At 39.1% G+C, this 25,608-nt stretch overlaps 2 protein-coding genes and 1 non-coding gene across 4 annotated transcripts; 1 reads left to right on the plus strand and 2 right to left on the minus strand.

Annotated features, from left to right (window-relative positions):
• Positions 1 to 370: 370 nt before the first annotated feature.
• LOC123318381 (centrosomal protein of 290 kDa) lies at positions 371 to 24,810 on the plus strand. The gene is made up of 27 exons (XM_044904990.1): positions 371 to 743; positions 984 to 1,069; positions 1,454 to 1,636; positions 1,700 to 1,835; positions 1,901 to 2,037; positions 2,234 to 2,614; positions 2,673 to 2,857; positions 2,909 to 3,134; positions 3,218 to 3,443; positions 3,502 to 3,667; positions 3,726 to 3,885; positions 3,944 to 4,536; positions 4,626 to 4,641; positions 4,916 to 5,371; positions 5,424 to 5,725; positions 7,600 to 7,891; positions 8,203 to 8,757; positions 8,814 to 8,986; positions 9,048 to 9,257; positions 11,030 to 11,228; positions 11,292 to 11,467; positions 13,208 to 13,492; positions 13,554 to 13,824; positions 21,479 to 21,645; positions 23,400 to 23,604; positions 23,665 to 23,940; positions 24,660 to 24,810. The coding sequence occupies exons 1-27, from the start codon at positions 434 to 436 to the stop codon at positions 24,732 to 24,734; spliced, it is 6,447 nt and encodes a 2,148-aa protein (XP_044760925.1). The 5' UTR covers positions 371 to 433; the 3' UTR covers positions 24,735 to 24,810.
• On the minus strand, positions 6,874 to 6,992 carry LOC123319644. Its single transcript, XR_006538597.1, has one exon. It is a non-coding gene; the product is annotated as a U4atac minor spliceosomal RNA (small nuclear RNA).
• On the minus strand, positions 14,060 to 19,758 carry LOC123318924 (probable cytochrome P450 6a14). 2 transcript variants are annotated; one of them, XM_044905710.1, is made up of 5 exons: positions 19,391 to 19,758; positions 17,423 to 17,942; positions 16,575 to 17,171; positions 15,684 to 15,938; positions 14,060 to 14,318 (listed from the first exon to the last, which is right to left on the minus strand). In XM_044905710.1, exons 1-5 carry the CDS (start codon positions 19,415 to 19,417, stop codon positions 14,152 to 14,154), a joined length of 1,566 nt encoding a protein of 521 aa, XP_044761645.1. In that variant the 5' UTR covers positions 19,418 to 19,758; the 3' UTR covers positions 14,060 to 14,151. The 2 variants fall into 2 exon arrangements, with proteins under 2 accessions (XP_044761645.1, XP_044761644.1); XM_044905709.1 differs by having other exon boundaries at positions 17,417 to 17,942; positions 19,391 to 19,755.
• Positions 24,811 to 25,608: the final 798 nt, after the last annotated feature.

Below are 25,608 nucleotides of genomic sequence, written 5' to 3' on the forward strand. Positions count from 1 at the left end.
CAGTAGGCAAAAAATACAAAATGAAACAAATGTGAAAAATAATCTGATAATTGCATAGAAGTATATTTCTTCGATTTGCTTCATTGATCTTTTCGAAAATAACTAGCTGAGAATCAAATCTATGCTGAACACAGCGTTGAATAATGAGATTGATCAGGTCTTCAGTTTCTCAGAATTCTCCGTAAAATTCGCACTGAAGCACTCGAAAAATTTCAACATTTTTATGATCAAACAGTTTAGGAGCACCCAATAAAACTATTACGGCCCTGTGCGGACTTACACCTGTTTGTATCCTTAAAACTTTGTCACCTAGCAACAATTGTAAACAAACAACTCCCAATCTAAGCAACGTGTGCTGACATTACTCATAACTCGTGAATGCCAAATCGGCACTTCTCGAATCAGTAAGAAAAAGTTTCCAAAAAATTCGGAAATGAGTCTCGATTGGAAATACATCCTGTCTGTAAGTCCTGAAGATTTGAGTGATGAGGAGAAGGACGATCTGTACAATACCATCACGTGGTTTGATTGCGACAAAGAGGAACCTAATTTGGAACAGAGCAAGGTGCTGTTAAAAATAAGCCAGGAAATCCTAAAGTACAAAGGGGAACAGGTAGAAACTCTGCTGCACGAGCTCGATGAAGTTGCTATTAAACAAGGCGAAGAGGAGGCTAGGAAAATCGAGTCTGATGCTGAATTGCGAAGCGCTAGATCTAGAAAATCTAGCACTATAGAGATAGAAAGTGAGTTTTTCGACCATACTCAGCTGCCCTTATTTTATGAAATTACCAACAGAATTCAATTGAAAAATTATATCATTTCCGCAAAAAAAAGTTTAATACTGATTTAATTTTATAAGGCCCCATCTAAAAATACAAAAAAAAGATTATCAAAATAATATACATACATTATATTTCAAAGAGGATATGCAAAGGCATGAAAAGTTTTCATTTATTAGTATAATTTTTCATCTTCATTCCTAGATCTAGAACAGAAGTACAACGAAATGAAATCAAAATATAAAAAGCAGCAGAGGTTGAATCAGAAAAGCCTTCAAGAGATAGAGGCGGTAAGTAAGTGCTGAATTAATAACGATACTCATATTAATAAAGGTTTTTTCTCGACTATCGCCAATATGTTATGTACAATAGTTTCAACTTGTTCAGGAGGCCAGTTTCAGTTCATCCCGAGTATTTTATAAACCCCGAAATCAATGAATAAAAAATATCGATAATACAGATCTATTGAAAAAGGAAAAATTGAAACTGAACTCAGAAGACAAAAAAATAAAACAAAATGCGATTCATATAATTCAAACATCGTCCACCAAAAGTCGTTATTGCTTTATTCATTATCATTATGGATAATTTATCATCAATGCAATTTTTTTTTCTCGTCTTGCTTATTTTTGGTATCCCAACATTGCACAATTGTTGCAAAAAGTCTTTTCCAGCTCACTAAGACAGTGAAATCACTGGAAATAGAAAAGCGTCAGTTGGAACACGAGCTGGCAGCTAAAATGGATGGAAGTGAATCATCCGAGTTATCAGAAACTGTCAAGGATCAGCACAGAGAGCTGGTAGAAACAGTGCATAACAAGAACAAGCAGTTGTCCGACCTTTTGCACGATATCGAGGTAGGTTTGTAGCTGGTTGAGCTCTTAAGCTCAGACTTTTATGATGAAGCATATGTTTTTTAGGAAGTGGAAAAAGAAAATATAGTACTGAGAGAAAAGTTGGCTGTTGTCCGAGATGAACTTGCCTCTGCTACTTTGGAGATCCAAGGGCAAACAGAAAGGCTGTCCGCTTTGGATATTCAAGTGAAAGATGCGAGAGGTAAGGAAAATATCAATTGTCCTAGCAGTCCTTACAGACACATAGTTCGTTATGTTAATTCGTAGATACGATCAAGAAAGTGAACATCGACAACGAACTGCTTCAGGAAGAGATACAGGAATTGAATGACCAAAAGGCTAAAATGGAAGAACATCTTATGGAGTTTACAGAGGAAATAAACAAACGTATAGAAGAATGGCAGGTAAAATAATCCTTCTCGTCCTGTATGAAAAATAGAGAACTACTTACTCCACTTGGGCCAGTAATCAGTACCTATCTGCATCGTTAATTTAAATTCGTGTATAAAAGTTCTCATGAAAAATGCCTTGTTTTCGAAATACTTGCACGTGAGACAGTAACTTCACTTAGATATGAATAACTTATTTTGATACGTCCAGAAAGTGCTGTTGGAAAAGGATAACGAGATAAGGGACTTGAGATCCAGGACCTCTCAAGTCAGCAGGCCCTCATCTTCCACATCGTCACCGAAACACGACCAACCTCATCTAGCGGCTCTGCAAAAGCTTCTAACAGAAAGAGATTCCCAACTCATGGAACTCCAGAGCAAGCTGGAGGATGCAGTGAAGGAGATGGAGGTGAGCACTCGCCTCATCGAAGACCTGAAGGGGGAGAAAGAAGAGAAGAACAAGATTATTTCAGAATTGAACGCCGTAAGGAGAGAACTGAAGAAGCAGTTGAAAGCTACGCACGAAAGAGGGCAGAAATTGCAGGAGGAAGTGGAGTATGCCGAGAAGATCGCGGAGGAAAAGGACTTGGAGGTATGATAGTCTAACGGGGCCTTCACCTCATCTACAGTATTTTTTTTCCTTCGAGAAGCTCCAGAACATAATCGCCAACTTGGCAGGGTCGGATCGCCTAGACGAAGCGCAATTATTGAGACAGCTCCAGGATATGAGAGCTTTGAACAGAATGAACGAAAAACAAATAACGAGTTTGGTCAAAAATGCGAACAAACTACAGGACGCCTGCGATCAGATGGCGAAGGAAAATGCGTTCTTGAGGTGAGTTCTGACGATAATTTTGCGTGAAATTTTTGACGCAGTCTTCTCCAGGGAAAAGCTGGGACTATCAGAGGAAGAAACCCTGAACGTGCCCAACTATCAGAGTAAACACAAACAGTACAAGAAGGAGCTGCTGAGGCTGAAGAAGAAAGTTTTACAGTTCGAAGAGGAGAACATAAACCTTCGTACGGAGGTGAAGAATTTGAGTCGCATCAATGGTATGCTCCGGGAAGAAATATCTGAAGATGGTACAGGAAGGGCTGTGAAAATTAAACAGGTAGAATTTCCTAAGACTTCACTTTTCCTCTTGGTTATTTCGGGTTTTCAATGACCTCTCCATATTTTCTTTTCTGTTCTAAGGACGAATCTATTATGAAAGACTCTGGCGCTACTCATTCTCTGGATGAACAGGATAAAACAATGGATATCGATCTTTCCCTGAGTTTAGGAGAAATAAAAAACGATAACGAAAAAAGAACGAGAGAAGAAAAAATGATAGATGAACAAATAAAAGCCTTATGCGAGGAGAATGAGGCGCTTCGAAAAGGCATGCACGAGATTTTAAACACTCTCAACGCCAAGAAAGGTGAGAACTGGCTGCGATCTCTTCATTTCCCCCTCTATATTACGTTTGGATTTCGCAGAAAATTCCCTGAAGGAGATAAAATCGGAGACCTTCGAGAAACTTTTAAGGGCTCTGGACGTCAAACATATATCCGGTTGGTACCACCCTGCCATGAGGCTCCAGGCTGAGGTCCATAATGTGGAAGGGATCAACAAAGAACTCAGAGAACAACTTCGTATATGCAGGTGATTTATAATTGGTTTCGTCGAGAATAAATATATCTCAACATTTTTTTCTTTTAAGGAATGAACTGGAAGAATTGAGGAACGAGAGACAGGAGAATCTCATCCTTCTAAGCAAGAGATCTTCTGTGTCAAGCCCACGACATCTGGCTCAATCTACCGCACTCAGAGATATGAGGACTCTGGAAAGTTTGAACGAGAACGTTGACCAACTTCTTGAGGTAATGAAAAACTAGGTTGCCAACTCTCCCTGAATATACCAGTAACTTATTCCAACAGCAATCCTCAACAGACGCCAAAGTTTGCGAGGAAATCGCCAATAAGATGAGCGACTTCAACAAGGACTTCGCTGCTCTGGAGAAACAGCTAGAAGACCTCTACCAGCAGTCTCTCGAAGAGAAGAAAACGTCGGAGCAGAGCATATCCCGGCTGGAAACCAAGAACTCGGAGCTGGAGCGTCAGGTTAAAACGCTGGAAGAACAGCTGAAGGTCTTCATGGAGGACGCCGAGGTCGAAGAAACGGTCAAGAAACTGGCGGAGTTGACCGGGCAGAACGTCCAGGCTAACCTCAAGAGAGACTTCTTGGAGACAGAGTGCGCGAAGTTGGAGGACAAGGTCGACGGTTTGCGGAGGAATCTTTTGGCGGCCGAAACTGAGTTCTCGAAGAGGCTGTCCGAGTTCAGCAGAAACGAAAAGACCCTAAGGAACCGCGTCAGGTCGATGGAGAGCAGGCTGGAGAGCACGGTGAGCCTGGAGGACCATCAGAAGATCAGGAAGGAACTGGAGAATTTGACGGTGAAGTATAGGGAATTGACGGGAGATTACAAGAGGCTGACCGAGAATCATCAGGCGGAGATGGAGATGATTCAGAAGTGAGTTTTATTTGAATAATCTCTAGCAAAGTCGTCAGGAAGACAGCATTGAGCAGGCTGTAATCTTTTATATTAAGAATGTATTTCAGTTTCTCCAGTGTGGGGGTAACTAGCGGGACGAAGGAGATTAAAAAAATCGTTGGAATTGACTCTTTCTTTGCCTGTTGGATGCCTCTTGCCTCAACAATCATTGAGCCATTTGATCCATCCTAAAATCGGCAAAGTTTTTTACAAAACCTATCAGATTTATAGCTCCGTAATGATGTGTATTTATTACCTCACAGGAACATTGCTATACAGTCTGAATGCTTTAGTCTACGAATTTCCTGGAGTCACATTTTAATATTTTGGCATGCTATAAAATTTGATATCCTTTAAGAACCGCTCGGAAACTCTCTGCAGATCCAAACAAATGACCGAAGAAGAAAAACGGGAATACAAGAACAAACTGAACGAGTGCCTCAGCAAACTGAAGGAGGCCGACTCTTCATCGTCCGTCGACGAGAACATTCAGAGCCTGTCCAAAAAACTGTCCGAGTGCGAGGTGAACGTGATCGGGGAGAGGCAAAGGGCCAACCACATCAACAACCTGTACGAGCTGGTTAAGGAACAGCTGAACAAGTCGGAGGAGCGTTTTAGGGAGTACGAGACCCACACCAAGGACATCATGCACAAGAATCTCGAGCTGCAGGGTCAGCTGAAGGAGGCGGAAGACAAGCTGTGCTGTTACGTGGACGCGGAGCTCTACAGAGGCTCGCAGGAGGAGTACCAGAAAGCGTTGGAAAGGGTGAACGAATTGGTGGAGATGGTTGGAAAGTTGCAGGAAGAGAAAAACGTGAGTATGGTCATCTTTTTGTTAAGTCTCGACGGGTTTCACCTTTGATCAGGTTTCAGAAGCAAACAGACAGACGACAAAGCTTTGGACTTCGTCCAAAGAAGAAGAACTCCTCGCTCTCAAGCACCAGATGGTAGATCTTTCGGCAACATCGGACGAGAAGGCTGTTATAGCCAGGATAAGCTCCGACTTAACGCAAACGAGGATCAGGGAGAACGAATTGAGGAACAAATGCGACATCCTGTCCGTACAACTGGAGCAGTGTCACGAGGAGTGGCTGGATTCGTTGAGGACGCTAGACGAGGAGAAAGAGAAGTTCGAGTTGAAGGAGAAGTATCTTCAAAAGAAGAACAGGTAAGTTGTTTTGGGTATGACGTTAAAAAGAGGTTGATGCGAGGGTTTGTTATGTCTCGAATTTATTTCGGGACACTCATATGATAGTGATAATGCGTGATGAAGATGAAGAAGTTTGCTTTTCCTTGAGATTAGCTTGAGTTGAAGTTGAATAAAAATTGAATTGAAACAAGATGAGAGATTCTTTTTTCTTTGGTTCATTTAAATTCTTATTTTACTCAATTGGCCTTATAAACTCACTCACTCTTGAATAGAATACTGAATGGTATTGAGATTGAGCCACAGAAAGAACTGGCTTCACACAAAAATTCAACGGCAGTTCCATTTTTGGTAAGACTTAGGAGGCTTTAAAATGAAAGAGACCTAAAAATTTTATTACGAAACTGGCCGCAACATAATTTAGAGTCGCTTAGTTCAAAGTTATGAAAAAGATAAAGAAGATCACTTAGACTAATTTTTGAGAAAATAATGTAGTCATGATTTTTGATCGATTTTGTCAGGAGATATATGTAGTTGTTCTTCTTGAACTTTTTATGGGTTTTGTCCCCAATATCTGAAACACAAGGAATATAAATGAAATTTTTTATAAAGAAATGCGAATGGAGGATGCAAAATTTTGTAGTCTGCACTAAAAAAAATTTTTATAAATATTCTTATTTTCGAATATTGGGAGGGAAACAGTTCAAGAAAAATGACTCCTTCCAAATAACCCTTCAATCAATATTTGGAATTTGGATCATTATCCTTAGGTGGAACTAAGTAGTAGGTTTTCCAATCTGAAAAATTCTTGCAAGGTATCACATCGAGTTTAATACTTATTGGTAGTATTGAATTTTCGACAAATTAACATGTACTCTAAACCGAAAAACTTCTTAGTTTCATTCGGATTTAGTGAATTCACCATTTATATTCTCAGCGATAATAATTATTATTTCATGTTGACACATTATCAACATTTCATTTGATGACATAATAACAGAAAACATCATTTGCTATACTCTAACTCCATAGATTAATCAAGTGTTTATAATTTTGTATTTTTCTTTCCTTTAAATTAATTGGTAAATCTCTCTCTCTCTCTCTCTCTCATTTCACACGGACAAGCATTACTTCAACTTTAATTGTAAGCCCCTTGTTAAGTAAAGAGGCTCTTCAAAAATTGCATTCGTTCAAGTTGTAACGGATGCGGGCAATAATTTAGGGTTTCAGCAAAAGAAGTCTCACTTAACGATCACGGACGTTCTCAGCTCCCCTAGACAAGGATTACAGTTACCTGTGTGTTTGGTGCTTATCTATCCATTGCCATACGTTTTCGAAGCACTATATAGCATGGTGTGACATCTCAGAGCCAAATATCAATATATTTCAGAGCGCAGGTAGATTTCGAAGCTCGCTTCGAACTTGCGGCCAAAGATGGCGCCTCCCATTCCACAAATCGTAAATCGATTGGAAATGAATGCTTTATGTCTTATTATAACTTATAACATTGAATATTTTTCAATGCTTATGGTCTAAAATACTTCAGCTTGATCAGTTACCCGTTTTATTATTACATAAATATTTAATAAGGGTTGTATTATTTATACACAATAAAAAAAATTTAAATTGAATATGCTCATTTATTATTCCAATAAATAAATTGATATTCAAAATCAGCTTTAAAAATTTTAAAATACATTCAGCAAGTGAAATTCTTCTAAGATTTCAATGAAATTTCGGACAAAATTATTTCATTGAAATACGACATAGTTTATGTTCCTTAAATAACTTGAAACATGTATGCAAGAACAAATTATAAAATGAAGGAATAATATTCGATTATAAACTTCAATTTATGACATCACCCTGCATTCAAAAATTCGCGCGTATTTCAGGATCATCCAGGATCTTCTCGAAAATCAGAAACTCCAATATTACGGATGTATTCCCCTTACGTCCGAACAGAGATTTATCGAGAACATAAGACTGACCCTGGAGAATAACCATGCATCTTTCCTGAGCTTATACAAGGCACAAAACGTCGAAAACGAAAGTTTAACATTGAAGGAACAGACAGAGGTCGAGCTCAGACACTACATGGACGCCAGAGCTGTCTTAGGGGAGGACGAGGAGGAGGTGCAGAAGCTGCTCAATTGGTTACAGGAGAAGAAGCACATTGAACTCGAAGTGAGTTTTCGATATCTGCTCAATAGTTGTTATATTACCGAAGATATGAGGTTTGTGCTGTAATTTTCATCCTCTCTGTGTAATAGGTTTTGTGGCGTCCATATTTGGAACGATAGGAATGTCACTACTACCCAGTTGTCTTCAGTATAACACGAAAGTTCGTCCTGGCAATATGCAAGCCTTTACAACAATTTGATTCCCATCCAGAAAAAATTATGAAAATAATCAAACCTAAGGCTATTCATTTGATCCGAATATCTTTCCTTCCTTCCTTTATCCTTTCTTCTTGTAAATGACTTTCCATCTTACAGTTGATCCGCTATAGACGTCAAGCCGAATTCAAAGACCTCCAACTGCAACAGTGCAACGAAAGGATCGAGATCCAAAACTCCCAGATCGCCAAACTGGAGGAAGATCTCTTCTTGTCCCTCAAAGGAACGGAACCCGCGAAGGTTATACCGGCGTTTATACAGCCCAAACCAGAACCGGAAACTGCCGACAAACTGGTGAAGCTCACCAAGAGCCAGGACGTCCAGACCGAACACACGGTAACTGACGAAGACGACGACGACATGAAACGCTTGGAAAACCTGAAGATGGAACTGCTCAACACCAAGAACGAGCTGACCGCCAAAGAGGACGTTATGCAGCAGCTGAAGATGAAACTGAACGAGTGCGAGATGACCGTTAGTTTGTTCAGGACCCAGATAGGCGACAAGCAGGCGCAGATAAGTTTTTACGAGAAGCACATCCTCGATCTTCAACATTCCAAGAAGGAAGACGTGATGCAGAGGCCACCGGTTGGTCCTGGTGGTGACGGTTCCTCTGGTGCGGAAGTGACGAACGAAGATGTTATGTCTCTCAAGGTTAGTAACTCAAGAATAGTGACAATCGACTTTGAAGTCTTTCCCTAATCTTTCAGGCATCTATTAAGGCTTTGCAAGAAGCGATAGTGCTTAAAGACGAGTCTATACTCCATTACCAGTCGTTATTGAAGGAAGACAGGGACAACCACAGCTTAGCAGCTGCGAGGATGCAGGAGGAGCTCAGGACGTTAAAGAATTCTCTTGCCGAAGAGAAACAGAAGCGTTCAGAGTGAGTCAGTGCTATATTAACGGTCTTCGCGATGGGATTAACCTTATTTTTTTTTACGTAGGTTCGAGGAGAAGAACGAAGAATTGGCGCGCAGCAAGATTGCAGTGGAGCAGTACATCAAACAGGTACACGCCTTGGAAAAACACGCGGAGGAGTTGCACACGCAAGTGACGACGTTGGAGTCCCAGTTGGTAACGAGCAGACAGGAGGCGGTGAGGTGGCGGTCCTTGGCCAACGACAGGCTGAAGGGGATCGAAGAGCTGAGGGAGAGGTGATTATTCGAATGGACATTCTCATCTGCTAAATTTCTACGTTCTCCAGTGGGTCATGCCACTCATGCCTGCTCACAGCCCTCTTAAATATTGTTTGGCAGGACTTTGGGCAGCTAATCGGAATTTTTGGCAAAGAAATCTTTGATCAAGTGCTTAGCGGACAGAACTAACACATGTACACTGGCAATTATACACACCTAATTGCAATTATGTATAATTGCAGTTATACATAACTGCGATTATGTATAATTGCAGTTATACGTAATTGCAATTATGTATAATTGCAGTTATACGTAACTGCCAGTTTGAGCTGGCTATAATTCATAATTGCAATTATTTATGTACAATTGGCAGTTTGAATTGTTAATTATGTATATACCCAGTTAGTTGATACAAGAATGGATGAAGCTTATTTTCGTGTGGTGGGATTCTCATCTCAGATAAACTTTGAAATAAAGTTCACGTGACCACAGATCGTATGGATTTTGATAGTGGTTCATCTCAAACTGACAATTATACATCCATAATTGCCAGTTCGAACTGAAAATTACTCATAATTTGGGGTTTGAACTGACAATATACAGTAGAATCCGCTTATAATGACATTGAGGGGAAATGAAAAACACGTCATAATAACCGGAAGTCACAAAAAGCAAAATTGATGATATTTTTTATGGATTCAATTTGAGAGAAAAACGACAAATTATATGTTCCCTTTATTGAAAAAATTTAAAATTATCAGCTAAATATGAAGAACTTTTTCGTTTTTACAAAAAAATCTGATATATCTCGTATCGTATCAAACCTCGTCGCATGAAAAGGGGTGGGGTGGCTTGAGAAAACGATCGAGATGTCACTATAACCGGATAAATTTTCTACAAATAATGTTGTTGTATCTGAAATCATGTCATTGTAAGCGACATGTCATTATAAGCGAAGTCATTAAATCCGAACCCTGTTGTAAGGAGTTTTGAATGAAACCAAACTTAACACTGCAATTGCGTCATAATAAGCGATTGGTCAATATAGCCGGCGTCATAATAATCGGATTCTACTGTACATAACTGACAGTTCAAACTGACAATTTGAACTGGCACTTATTTTATAAATAACTGGCAGTTATTTTATAAATATGTAACTGCCAGTTCAAATTTTAAGAATTGTTTTTTCGAACTGTCCATTATGCCTAATTGTTAGTTTGAACTGGCCATTATGCTTAATTTTTTGTTGAAACTGAAAATAATTCATAATTGGGATAACTGCAATTTCAAACTGACAATTCATAATTTGAACAGGCAATTATGCAATTACTTATGTATAATTATTTGACAATCATATATAAATTGAAAAGGCAACTATGCATAATTGCAATTACTTATGTATAATTATTTGACAATTATACATAATTTGAAAAGTCAATTATGCATATTTGCAATTATGAATAATTTTCAGTTTGAACTGGCAGTTACGTATTATTTTCCAGTTCCAAACTGACAATATAACACAATTTTTGCTAATTGTATTCATAAGAATTATACATAAATATGTATAGTTCTAACTTTCATGTGTCAGTTATAATTTTTAGTTTTAACTGGCAATTATGTGTAATTGCGAGTTCAAACAATTTTGAATACGCATTTAATTGCAATTATGTACATATGTTAGTTTGAACTGTCAATTATTATCCATGGCTGATTAATTGACGATGAAAACATCGCAAGTTATTGAATGAACGAAACTGTTCTATTGCTTTTACTTTGGAAACTTTCAGTTTGGAAGAGCAGCATCGTGAAGAACTCGACATATACAAGAACGACTCCGAAAAATGGCGCGAAGAAGTGCTCAGCCTCAAAGAGCTGATCAACAAGCACAAGAACGAGATACTCCAAGTGCAACCCGATCTCCAGAACGTGCTGAAATCAAAAGACGAGAAGATAAACGAACTGACGGTATTGGTACGGCAGCTGAGGGTACGTACTCGAGATATTCTAATTAACAGTAATCTCGCTAAGCTTACACCGTTTGCATCTCAGGAAGAACTTCAGCTGGAATCGGAGAACGACGCCTACAACAAACTGTGGGAATTCGAAAAGTTGCACGGGCAGTTGTCTAAGGAAAACGAGATCCTCAAGAGGAAGTTCGATACGCTGCTGCAGAAGGAGAGGAACGCCAGAGAGGAAGTCAGGGATCTGCGGGGGCAACTGCTCAAGTAAGACTTTTTTTGGTTTGGAACGCGGAAAACTGTGCCCTATGGAATCTATTTTTAACCGTGGAACTTATCTTATCATCTCGTCGCCATCAACGATAGTTATCCGGTAAATCTTTTCAAATAAGCGTGTTGCGGTCGATCACACAGTTCATCAGTGTTGTAAACATAGCAGATATGGACGGAAGCGATGTGTTGAGTTTTGATCTGATGGGAGGTAGGTCCAAACTACAATACACTTCGAACACCATTGTTATATTGTTTAAAATTTTTGCCCAATATCCGTTTCACCTCTTCTCTTTTTTATTTCACCAATTTTTTTTTCGAAGTGAGATCTTAAATTACTTCAAGATTCCCAAAATATATCGGTAGTGATAAAATTAGATTTTTAGAACACCACTTTCTACCGTTTATGAAAATCTTATCTACTCAGCAGTAACTTTGCGTTTCATGTTCTGCTAAGTTATGTATCGTACATATAAAGAGTTTTATTCCTTATTTTTCATCATGGTAAGAAGCTTTGCGAAGGCTCTGCAGTTTAGTTTACTGTTTTCAGCAGTAGTCCATTTTACATTACTAACATCCGAACGAAAAAACGACTATTTCTGAAGGCAATTACTTTTCGTCCGCAGACACTTTTCGTCCGTCATTAGAAGACGGCCATAAGGGAACGGCAACTTAGGCCCGTTTGCACCAATACCCCTTGAAACGAGTACTTAACTAAGTGTCGTTTAAAGTTAATGGACGCTTAATTTCAGTCCCAGTTGCACGACTGTGGCTTAACAGAGTGCTAAGTAAGGGGCCCTTAAGTTTTTATATCTATTGATATTTCTGATTTTTATTTTGGTGCAACTTCATCCTAGTGCAATAAAGCTATTCCATTGGTTGGCCGGTTGCCGATGATCGTTGTCATTTCAGTAACCTAACTTAATTGTCCTGTCAGGCAATTTCAAGTAAATTATTATATTATTATCAAAGAGTAACAACTTTTTGTTGTTGAATTAGTATTATTATTGATAATGATAAGGATTGTCAAATAAAGGGTACCTAAGTTTATATAAGTACAACACTTTCTTTGTAAGGTCTTGTGTGAACTTGTTTTATTAATGTTGAAGAGAAACGTGAAGAATATGTCCTTATTGTCCTTTCTAGTACGAATACGATGAATGATTGCCAAGCTAGTGGTGGTAATCTACAAAGGGCACTCAAATTCTCAACAGAAGAAAAGAGTTTGTTGCTAACTATAGTATGATTTTTGAAACAAAATTGAAAAACTGATGGCATAACATTAAAGGCAAAAGAAAAGGCTTGTTATTCAATAATGAATTCATTCAATTTTCAAAATCCATAAAAAATGGGAAGTTCTGCAGCCAGTTCAACAAATCATTCTAGGTTAGAATCCCGCCCTCAAATATTTAAGTGGTCATTACAGGAGCACTTAAATTTAAGGTTAGCTTTAGACTTTTAAAGGTCACTTAACAGTTGGTGCAACGTAATTTTAGTTAAGAGTTCATTTTAAGGGACACTTAACACTAAGTGCGTTTGGTGCAAACGGGTCTTGGACATTGACTCTGTTTGCCCAATTTACAGGCTCTACTGTAATAGACAGTTTTTTGTTCTTGGTATATAATGTTCTCCATCTGCTTATGTTTTAATATGGTGTGGAACAAGCCTCATAATTATGGCTTCGAATATCGAGATGTTGAACGCCCAACCATTTTTATCAGTGCACTTGTCCCATAGAACGAAAAGGACCCCTTCTTCCGCCAGAAGCGAGAAGAGCGACAAGAACATCAAGGAGCAGCTTCAGAAGAAGGTCGCCACTCTGGAGGAAGAAGTGGCGAGGCTGAAGGAGGAGCTGGCCTCCCAGGTCGCCATCAACGAAACCCACAGGGTGAAGGCGGCCGAGGATTTCGACCGTTGGAAGAGGCAGAAGCAGAGCCAGCAGACGATCGACAAGCTGAAATCGAAATTGAAAGAGAGAGATGGGGAATACGAGAAAATGCAGCAGACGTGCAATAGTTACAGGTGAATTTACATTTAATTTACTTCTATGAGGCGGGTTGTGACAGTGGTTGGCCATTTTCAGATCCTTGATCGAGAGACTAGAAAGGGAGAAGCACAGTTTGGAGAACAGAGTGAAAGCCTTGAAGGCTAACGTGAACATTTATGGATTCGAGAACTCTCAGCAGAACGAGACCTTGGCATTGGAGAACGCCAAGCTGTTGGCGGAAATCGAAGAGTTGAAGGCCAAGCTAGAGATGCAACAGAGGCACGCTGGCGGTTTGGGGGCCGCTATGATGCAAGAGAAGCTCGAAGCTCAAGAGAGAAGGCTGGCAATCATGGAATTATCCGGGAAGGTTAGTGAAATTTTTTATTTTAGTTCACGATTTTTTGTTTGAAATTTTAGATTTACTTTGGTTTATTCATATTTTCTTTCAAATTTTTATGGATTATATGAGTTTTTGTTTCAGATTATACTGATTATTGTTATTTCAAAGTATTTCTTATCCTATTTTGTTTTCTATTTCTATTCAGCTTCATCAACTTCTCTTCTTCATAATTCGTATTATGTGTGCCTTCAAGAATCAAAACAGGAAATATTTCGATTTTTTATTCTTTCATCAAATTCATAAAAAATTATTTGGTTCTTTAGATTAAAGCTTAAAATTTATCTTCTGGACTAGTTATTGAACACTTTCAAGGTTCATCCATATACCTCCTATTGGTGATAACAGGATGCCTTTCTTTTCCATGACGATAGGTAGGTTTGTTTTGGAGTTTATATGGAAGACATAGTTTTGAAGTAGAATGGATAAGGTAATCTTCATTTGGAGCATGGCGAAGCGCATACCTGCAACAGAAAAAAAGAATTTTTCGAGTCGTTCATCTCTCAATAATAGTAACCGCAGACATAAATGTGATACATATTCTGAAAGAGCAACTCTTCTTGTGATAAATCTGAGAATTTCATCCATCTAGGTGCAACCGTTCGGTCTTGACGAATTTTTAACTGAACCTAGCTTTTCCATGATTTTTCGAAGGTTAGCTTTCGAGTCGTTTATCTCTCAATAAAAGTATCCGTAGATGGAAATGTGATACATATTCTGAAGGAGCAACTCTTTTAGTGGTAAATCTGAAAATTTCATCCATCTCGGCGCAACTGTTCGGTCTTGACGAATTTTTAACTGAACCCAGCTTTTTCAGGATTTTTCGATGGTCAGCTTTCGAGTCGTTTATCTCTCAATAAAAGTAACCGTAGACGGAAATGTGACACATATTCTGAAGGAGCAACTCTTTTAGTGATGAATCTGAAAATTTCATCCATCTCGGCGCAACCGTTCGGTCTTGACGAATCTTTAACTGAACCCAGCTTTTTCAGGATTTTGCGAAGGTCAGCTTTCGAGTCGTTTATCTCCCAATAAAAGTAACCTCAGATATAAATGTGATACATATTCTGAAGGAGCAACTCTTTTAGTGATGAATCTGAAAATTTCATCCATCTCGGCGCAACCGTTCGGTCTTGACGAATTTTTAACTGAACCCAGCTTTTTCAGGATTTTTCGATGGTCAGCTTTCAAGTCGTTTATCTCTCAATAAAAGTAACCGTAGACGGAAATGTGACACATATTCTGAAGGAGCAACTCTTTTAGTGATGAATCTGAAAATTTCATCCATCTCGGCGCAACCGTTCGGTCTTGACGAATTTTTAACTGAACCCAGCTTTTTCATGATTTTTCGAAGGTCAGCTTTCGAGACTTTTATCTCTCAATAAAAGTAACCGCAGATATAAATGTGATACATATTCTGAAAGAGCAAATCTTTTTGTGATAAATCTGAGAATTTCATCCATCCAGGTGCAACCGTTCGGTCTTGACGAATTTTTAACTGAACCCAGCTTTTTCAGGATTTTTCGAAGGCGAGCTTTCGAGTTTTTGATCTTTCCATAAAAGTAACCGTAGATGGAAATGTGATACATATTCTTAAAGAGCAACTCTTCCAGTAATAAATCAGGGAATTTCATTCATCTAGGTGCAAGCTTTCGGTCCTGACGATTTTTTAAATGAGGTCAACTTTCGACACGCGTATCTACCAGGAAAATTATCGTAGATCTAAATGCGATACATATTCTAAAAGAGCAACCTCTTCTAGAAGTAAATATCAAAGGTGGAGGGAGGGGGTATCAATGGCCCCCATGCCTAAACCTCTCTCAACTCACCTATGCATATCCTTGGTCCATCCCCGAAAGGAATATACGCGTAATCCCAAATCTTGGGTCGGTTTTCCTGCTCGGCAAATCTGTCGGGATCGAAGCGGTCCGGATTTGGAAAATACTCCGGGTCCCTGTGCAAGGCAAAGCATGGCACCAGGATGTCCACACCTTCTTCTATCAATACGTTACTGTCGGGTATGTAATAGTTCTCGGTGCATTTCCTGATGAAGACCGGGGCTGCTGGATACTTCCGTAAGGTCTCTGCAATAGGAATAAGGTGAATGATTTTGCCGATGGATTACTTCACCGGCTTCATGGCAGCAAGCTTCCCGTTTCCTGAGGCTGTTTGTGGACTGGAGCAATTTGCTTCAATTGAATCGAATTCTGTCCAAACAAGAGGACCTTTATGAGCCACAACGATAAGCTTAACACAGTTGGGATGGATTTATTGCCAAGTTATGGGCTATGGCGCATGCCTGACAGCGAGGATTTAAAGGCATTTTTCGAGTATGCGCAAGTCTATTGCAATACGTGTGGAGGAACACAAATATCTGTAGTACAAATGAATAGTATTTCTTTGCAAATTTTTGTGCTGAGTACTTGTCCACGATTCCTAGAAGATAAATCAAAAAGATAATGGGCATATGATAACATCTAACAATCACAAATGACGCAAATCGATGCCAGGGACGTTTGATTCTGAGGGACTCCATCCCTCCCAGGAGGGTGATTGTTAAACATTGTTTCGCAGATTAGGAAAGACAAAGAGTGAGTGAGAAGAAGTGTTCGTCTTTCTTTTAGCATTTTTGGTGGCCCTCATTGTGCAACAGTTGGCTGACAGATTGAGGCACTTACAACTTCCGAATTATTCATTCAGTGCTACAGGAAATTTCTCACCTTGAAGAACCATATCCAGATAGGTCAATTCCTGAACTGCGTCGTAACTCCATACTCCCCCATGCTTCTCGAAGACCCTCTTTACTTCCGACCTTGCCTTCTCCTGGATCTCGTCGTTCATCGCCATCTCGAAAATGGCGAAACTGGTCGTGGTGGAGGTGGTTTCGAAGCCAGCGAGAAAGAATATGAACGCCTGCGCAGCGGCCTCGTCCATGGTTAACGCGCTTCCTGCCGTCGCACCAGATGGCACGTCCAGGTCGACGTTGTCCATGAGCTGGATGAGGATCTGCAGGAAATCGTCTCGGCGTACTTTGTTCTCCACCCTGTACGTGATCGTTTCTCTGACCACCCTCCTGAAGAAGGATGTGACGTTAGACGAGAAGATTCCTATACGCAGGATTCCCGCCAGCTTCGGGAAGGATCTGATGATTATTATACGTAGGAGGTCGCCGACCGTTTGGGTGAAGGCTCTTTTGCCCATGAGACGAAACTCTGCGTCGGGGTTCAGCATCGTGTTGCATTCTAGGCCGTAGGCGCATGAGCCTATAACGTCCATGGTGTATCTGCCGATGGTTTCTCTGATTTCCAGTGGTTGACCTGAAAAGACTTCTTGTTACTAAGATGTGAAAAAAAAACATTTGTCCATGACTACTAAGGGAAGTGCGCATAATCTATGAGTCTGTATTGTGGCATTGTCTGACTTATGAGCCATAATTTATTATTAGCATTGGTATATCACATTTATATGATAGTATAACACGCTAGTCAAGATATAATTATAAAGGGGTGAACGAAATATTAATGCAAAGTTATATCCGACGAGAATAAAAAGGGATAGTTACCTTTACCAGCGTTTTCCCCAAGAATATCCCTCAGCTTCAAACCACAGTCCAACATGACTCCGAACATGCCCCTCAGTTGCTTCGGCGAATACGCAGGCGCCAATTTGGTCCTCAGTCTCTTCCACTTCGGTCCATACAGCGAGAACAGATGCGCACTGAGTGGATCGTTTTTTTCGTCGTAGTACAATCCTCTATTATGAAAATGGGCTAAGAAGGCTCTTATGAGCACGGGATCGACCAGCAAAATTGCCTTCCTGCTGAAGAAGTAGAGTCCTACGTATTTGTGACCTTGAGCTCGGGCTCGGTCGTATACCTGCTTCAGTTTGCTCGCCAAGTTCTGACGACGGAAGATAACGCTAGCCATGTCTCCGAAAGGAAAAGACGGGTTGTCCTGTGGCACTCCTCTGGATTCCCAGTAGGTGTGAGCCATTCTGAAGTACAAGTAGATGAGGAGGAAGCATGTTGAGAGAAGAACGATGGATGGATTTGAAGCTATATGATTCAACGCTTCGGAAATGTACGAGTGCTGAAAGGGGAAAAAAAACTTCAGTTATACTTCGTAGGCTTCTATCTTGACCAATATTTTATTGGTTTGGATACTAAAGGTGCCCACAGATTACTCTGTCGTGATGTGGGCTCACGTCATAGTGCGCATGATTTAATAATCTAACATAGGAGTTGGCGCGGAAGCGTTCAAATTGATCTGATGTGACGTTGGACGTGTATTTCTACGTAACCCCCATGAAGTACTACATTATGCAGGATATGATTCCCAGTTTTCAACTTCAGACGCAAATTTTCCAAATGCGCTTTGAAATTATTCAAGGAATCCAGCTAATTTCCTAGATATTTTGGATTGAAGTATATTCCAAAAAAGAATTACCAAAAACTGCGCTCAATTTTCCATATTTTTGATAATTATTCAAATGGAAACACGAAACCTCAGTTTCAGCCAGATGCTAAGGACGCAAACGCCACTCGACAAAGTAACTCCTCAAAATTTCTCAATCTGTGGACAGATTATTCTCTATACAACTAAAATCAGAATGACGGAATGCGAGGGCAATATCATCAGCGTATATAAATTTCTCAGAAGAAGTAGTATAGGGATATCACACAGACATAATTTGAAAAGAAGAGGTACTAAAACTGATCCTTGTGGAAGACCGTTATTCAAAGTTTTAAAATTACTACTATTATCATCAACAAAAACACGAAACCTTCCATCTAACAGCATCTTTTCTAGTAAATGAACCATCTTTCCACACTCCAGATGTATATAAAGTTTGAAAATCAAACCATCCTTCCATACTGTGTCATATGCTGCAGATAAATCCACAAATGCTGTTCGTGTTTTTGATTTAACATTTAAATCTGCTTCAATGAAAGTTGTGAGGTGAGAAAGAATCCGATAAAAACAATTTCAATTTTTCCTGAAACCCCCTTGAAAACTTTGGAAAGCGATTCAATCCTTAAGAACTAGCCTCTTTGAAATTTCGAAAGGTACACTGAATAAACTAATGGGTCGATAACTACTAAGATCAGAAGAATCCTTTCCACGTTTTCAAATCCCTCAACTTTCGCCTTTCGTTGTTATTATAAAAAGATTACAACCAAGACAAGCCCCTTTTGCCTAAATGATTGATGAACCAGTAGCTTTTTGAGATTTGGTGGATTTATTACCAAAACTATGAATAACAACTACGAAGAATGAAAATCGGTAAAACAGGCCATAATTTACATGATCACTTCATTAGCTTTCTAGGCGACGTTTCGAACTTTCGGATGATTCCTTCTTCAGGCTACGAAATTGAAAAAAAACTGCACTAGTAATATACTTTGATGATTGACTATTGTTTGCAAAGAGGTTCCTCTTTGATTGTTTGCTTCCACCCTTTATGATGACGAATAGTGTTATTCCACCAGTCTCGATTGAACTTCCGAATGCTCGAATCGTTTTTCCGTGATACTCACGTTTTCCATCGTTTCACTGAACTCCATAAAGAACACGAACTCTCCGATTCAAAGGGATGCCATTCAAACGGCACGAACGGTGCGAACGACGCGCCTATCTGGCCAGGTTCGGTCAAAACGTCGTCTAGTTTCCCGCTACTGGCGTTTCCCCATATCTCGCGAACTTTCAACTTCACCGGAGTTGTGCTCCGGGCGTCCGCTAAAAATGCTCTCGGTCGAGCAAGCGGACAGCTTTCTCGCATCTACCGACGTCGCATAATTGGCTTCTGCATAAGGCATATTATGCGAATGTCAGAATCGTAATGAGGAGAAAATGAGGAACGAGAAACGTATTTTCCCTATTGTTCTTTGACGTTTTATGTTAAATGTTTCATCTCATCGCACATAGTTTCCTTTGAGATTGCGAAGCGTGAATTATGAATCAATTTATCCTTATATCAATGGAAAATATGCTGAGGAAAACTATCTGCATCCATAAAAAATACACTGCCCAAAAAAAAAGTAGATTTCTAATAATACATATAAAGGGTGATCCGAAAGTTAACCGCCATATGTTGACAATGAATTCAGAATCGAAAAATAGGCCTATTCTTCTTGATCAAATATAGCCTTAAAATACTCCATTTCGAACTTGCAGGGTGTCGAAGTTCATAAAAAAACCGATTGAAAAAGTGTTACATTTTGTCCTAAAAGCAATTTTTTGTTCAGTAAGACCATCTGTCCTTTTGTTGGCAAAACAGAACGAAGCATTAGTTGGTTAGTTAACTCTAAAATTGGTGGATCTGAAGATCGCCTCAGAAGAAATGGAGAAATTTAGAGCCATTTTGTAGATATGACCGTTGTATTCGTGTTGAAACTTGAATTAAAAATTATTTGGTGTTTCAATCAAGCTTTAGTACCCTGTTAAACCGTTTTGGTTTTGAGGAATACAGGGTTTTTTATTTCGAATTCATGGTTAACGTATAGCGGTTGACTTTTGGGATACCCTGCATGAAGGGAAATAAAAAATCGATTTGTAGGTATAGATGTCTACATACAATAACCTGAAATAACAACTGTAAGCAAAACTGTTTCACAGCGACAATAAAGTTGAGAAACTAACGAAATGTAGATGAAAAAATCAACCTGCTCGAATCTGCAGGCTTAAGAATGGTTCCTGCTACAACAAAAACCTTGAAATATAGGTTTAATATCGTGTGGAGACTCTTCTAGCTTTTCGTGGTACTCCCGCATTGTATCAAAAAGGTTATCGATCAAAGTGTGAGGAATGTTTTGCTAATTATCCATTGCCAAACAGTTGTAATGTCAGCGGTGGGTCAAATGAGCGGAGTAATTGATGTGACATTGCAGACCAGACATGTTCACACCAACATTCGCCCGTAAAGCTACATTCACAATCAATTCACGGGCCGAAGTGCACTTCGGCACGGAAGCTTAGCAGATGGCGTTCTCCGTTACCTTTCACAATGAAATTCAAGACAAAATTTCTTGCAAGTTGCAAACTATCACTTCGGCAAGGAATTTCGTGCCGGCTATAGATGATGCTGATGCTTATGTTTTGATCAGTTACATTTTTGATTCATTTGAGTATTTCGTTCCAAGATTATTGCGAATGGTAAATTTCGTGCCGAAGTGCACTTCGGCCCGCGAATTGATTGTGAATGCAGCTTACGACTCATACAGACGAAATCTGTATCGGTGAACAGGCGGGCGCCCCATATATTCGTGTTCCAGTTCTTATGTTTGGATATCTTACACGCTGCCGCTCCCTACTCAATCGTACCTGGCGGATCTTCTTGCCGGCAAATCGAAGCTATGTATTCTATTCAGGATTGTTTGAGCAGAAACTATCCCAGCTTATTAATTTGGGATGCTGAGAAGGAGGGATATCGTCGTGCATTAAATTAAACACGTATTAGCCGATCTTGTGCGATGTAACTCTTGCTCTTCCACCCCTCGAGAATATGCAGTACTTCTATTAATACGGTTAAGCGGTTCCACGCTCATGAGGACCATATTTTGTGTGTGTGTATACTTCTAGTCGCTTTCAGTCCGGAAATTCATTATGAATATTCCGTATTTTTATAGGGAACACCAGAAATTCGAGCAGAGTTCGAAAGGATGCAAAGTACGATTTCGAATCTCCAAAAGTCGAATCTCTTCTTTGAGGCGCAAAATATCGAACTGAAGATGGATTTGGAAAAGTCTCAGAAAGATTTTTCCAGGTTCAAGGAGCAAATCCAGCACCTAGAAAAGTGAGTAGACGATATAGAACTCCTGTTATTTCCTAGATGCTTCAAATAGGTATACTTATATATACATATACGTCTTTAGTCGCGTCCACACTATGCCGAACGACATCATTCGACCTGAGTCGAGCGGAAAAGTCGAAAGAGTCTGGACGTGTGTCGAATCGAATCGAATCATCCAAAAGTCGAATCGAATCATGTCGCTTCCAACCCGAATCAGCGCGGTCCCGCTCAAAGAAAGTCGAATCGAATGAAGTCAAAATTCATAGTGTGGACGTGTCGGATGGGATTCAGATCAGTCGACACCTTGATGAAGACGATCTTTGAAGAATTAGTGGTCTAAATCCCAATGAATTAATAAACTACCAAGTACAACATCGCCCTGAAATAATTTTTTATAGTCAAAATCTGTTCGAAATTCAACAAAATCGTTCGATAACTCTCATCCGTGGATATTTGAGAGTGATCTGCAATGTCCAGAACACCTATTTGAAAAAAAAATCTTTATTTGGAGGGTTTGCTAACACCATTGTGAGCCGTTCCTAAGTTGAGCTCGTTGACTTCATCAAGGAGAAGATCCTCCATGTTCCTCCATGATCCCCATATTCACCATTAACTGTGGTTTTTATCCAGATAGAAACCACAGTTAAGAATTCCTTTTGAATGAGTTTGAGTTCGCTTCGCTTAGAAAGGTCCGTGAAATGATTATAAAATCGTACACGATTCAGGTATAATCAATGCTCTGCTGTCGTCACTGCAATTCAGTGTTCCTCGTTTAGCTTCTAGATCACACACAACATTTCATATTGAGGTACCTAATTCCTAACATCACTTCTTCTGTCCACTAACAACAATGTTATAACAATCTAAGGACAATGGCAAATTGGCTACTTCAATTCAGATCGTAACACTTGTCGATATTCATATCGTCGGGTGGTATGCATCTGAATTTATCCTTATTATTTTATTCATTGCCTCCCCGTTTAGGCGTGATCATTCTTCATTAATCTAAGGAATGTTGACATTTTTTCTTTCTTTATCTCCATTTCAGGAAATCCTGGAACCACGCGTTGGTAATTTTTGTTTTGTTTTGTTTCTAAGACTTCCTTATTTTTTGTCTGCTTCATCATCGTTGATGTATTATTTGTAATTTTTTTGCATTATTGTATACACCTGTAATTGGGTCTCGGTCTGTTGGATGTAATTCTGTATAAATAAATAAATAAATAAAACGAAGAAAAACTATTTCTCTCGACATTTCTTGATACTACATGGGTCTCGCCCAAAATCTACGAGGACATGGGCGTCGCTGACAACCTGCAATTGCGATTATTACTGCAATACCTGCTGCCAAAAAAGGATAATCATTCATTTTGTTCTCCAAAATCCAACTCCTACACATTCAGTGCTCGAAAACACCTGAGTCGAACCGTTCTTCATCATTCGAGACGTCTACACTGCAAAACCAGTCTGGACGCCGTGTCGAATCGAACGTAGCGAACCGAATGTGTCGCCCCGTATAGGTCGAATGATGTCGTTCGGCATAGTGTGGACGCGACTTTTCGTTATTACATAATAATCAAAGAGTATCAACTCACTTCCATTCATATCAGGATAATGCGTTAGAAAGCTTAAAAATGATAAAAATTAGAATTCTATAGATAAAGAAGTTGTATCGTTGTTATATTATCCATTTTACATAAACTGTCGTTCAGATTCCTGGTGTTATTTAGTTATATTGATGATGAAATATCTCTCAGTTACATTGAGGTTCTGAAGAAAGAGAGGATCAATCAGGCCACTTGTAACACTCCAGGAAGCTCCCAACCAGCCCAACCCACTCAAGAATCTCGTAGAGTAAGTGAACTTGAACGAACAGTGCTAGTTCTCAAGAGGGTGGTGGAAAAATTACAAACAGAAAATAAACGACTCTCGGCCGGTAAACGACCCTTACTAGATAGAAATGTAAGTTAGGGCTATGTACGGTGAAACAATTTCGATAAGAAACAATTTTAGCCTCCGCAGGCGTCTGGTGAAAAACTACGTAAGGATTACAACTGTTTGAAGGAACAGTATAACGAATGTGTTCGAAAGATATCGGATCTGCAATCTGAACTGAACGCAGTGAATACCAAATTGAGAACCTATGAAGATCGTAAGGACAATACGGAAGACTTCTTGGCTCTGTCGTCTGAATTGAATAGGGTGAGAGGTCAGCTCGATCAGAAATCTCAGCTGTTGGATAAAGTGAAGACCTTGCTGCATACCGCTGCTGCCAAAGAGAAGAATCTCTTGAAAGAGGTAGGATTTTATATTTTGTATAGATTATTTACCAACAACCCTGGCGCTAACAAGATCAACTTTGTCTCCTATCTATAATTTAATATGCATACAGAGTACGTCTGAAGCTAATTAATGGAGACGTAAAATTACGTAAAAATAAATTTCGATTTGAAGCAGTTAGTTGCTGAATAAATTTTTTTCATTTCTTGGGTACTCTCATCGGTCTACACCTACCGTGGAAGAGAATTGGAGTAGTAAAAATAGTAGAGTTTGGTATTTATGTTATATAGTCTGTCCCTAATTTTTTTATGACTATTGTTGAAGGGTATATCAGGTAACACATGAGTACCACATGTTGAATTCTTATCCCTCCTTTGAAAAAAAAATTCAACAAACATCAAATAATTAGAAAATAAGATTCAACTCATTGAAATAATTTAGGCAGTTTGAAACTATGATATCAAAAGGTGTATATCATTTTCCTATTAACCAAAAAAATTTAATAAAAATATGTATTGAATAATACACTCATATTGATGGTCCACTTTTGTTCAGTCAAAGTGACAAAATCCAGTGACCACTCACGTGAATTGCACTAAATCATCGATAAGAGTGTTATCTTTATCGATTTCATGATCGTATCGTATACATTTTTTCTGTGACATCTATCGATGTCATGATTCGATATTTTGAGGAATTTGCCATTGATTGTGGCCAATATCTCTCTTTATTTGCAGATCTCAGATTTGAAAATGCAGTTACATCCAAGAAGTCACAGCCTTCTATCCAAACCTTCCACTAGCCATGGTTGAATTCGTCGCCTAATTGTCGTGATTTTTATTTTTGTAAGCTGTTTTAATATTTTAGGAATTAAAGTGGAAAAAGTAATAATTTTCATTTCTTCATAATTGCTTCCATCCTTGAAATTTGATTCAACAATTACGTATACACAAGCAACAAAAACCACCTCTAAATACGTAGGGGGAAGTTTATGTGAAAATGTTTCTAAAAAGAAACAAATGCACAAAAAATGTGAGATAATAAGTTCTAAATGTCAAATTGACCTAAAATTCACAACCCCATTCGAAACAGATTCGGAAACTGCTAAAACTATCCTGAAATTTATAAATGGGATGATTAAGAGCGGTCTACACCGTTTCAGTGGTCAGTTCAAGAAGCGAAAAGGTATATCTCACGTCAGAGACCACTAATTGATATGGGGTTTCCATGAAGAAAAAGAAATTTGAAAATTTTTTTCATTGAAAAATAAATGTGGATTCATGTTATTAACTTTCCGAGGTGACATGATTTTTTCAATGAATTTCTACATAAAATTTTTTTTCGAAAAGTCTCGTCATTGGCTACAATTCAAAACCTGCTGAAATTGAAAAAAGACGTTCTTAAAGTGCTTCCATCTTTTAGACGAAAGTGGAAAATATTGTTATATTAGCAACTAATACAGTACTACTGATCGTTCGAGTGTTCTGGCAACACCCCACATTCTGGTAGTCTTTCTACTCTTACATCTAATACGGATGGTGAGAAAGTCCCGTGGTATAACTCCTCTTAAGCAGATGGTTCCCCGCATTCAAAACAATAGGGCTCCAACAAAATTCCATCGGAAAAGCGTACTATTGGAATTGGGAATTCTCCTCAATTTGGGTTATCACTGCATATTCAAGTTTA

The sequence above is a fragment of the Coccinella septempunctata genome, chromosome 8, assembly GCF_907165205.1.
Source record: "Coccinella septempunctata chromosome 8, icCocSept1.1, whole genome shotgun sequence".
NCBI lineage: Eukaryota > Metazoa > Arthropoda > Insecta > Coleoptera > Coccinellidae > Coccinella > Coccinella septempunctata.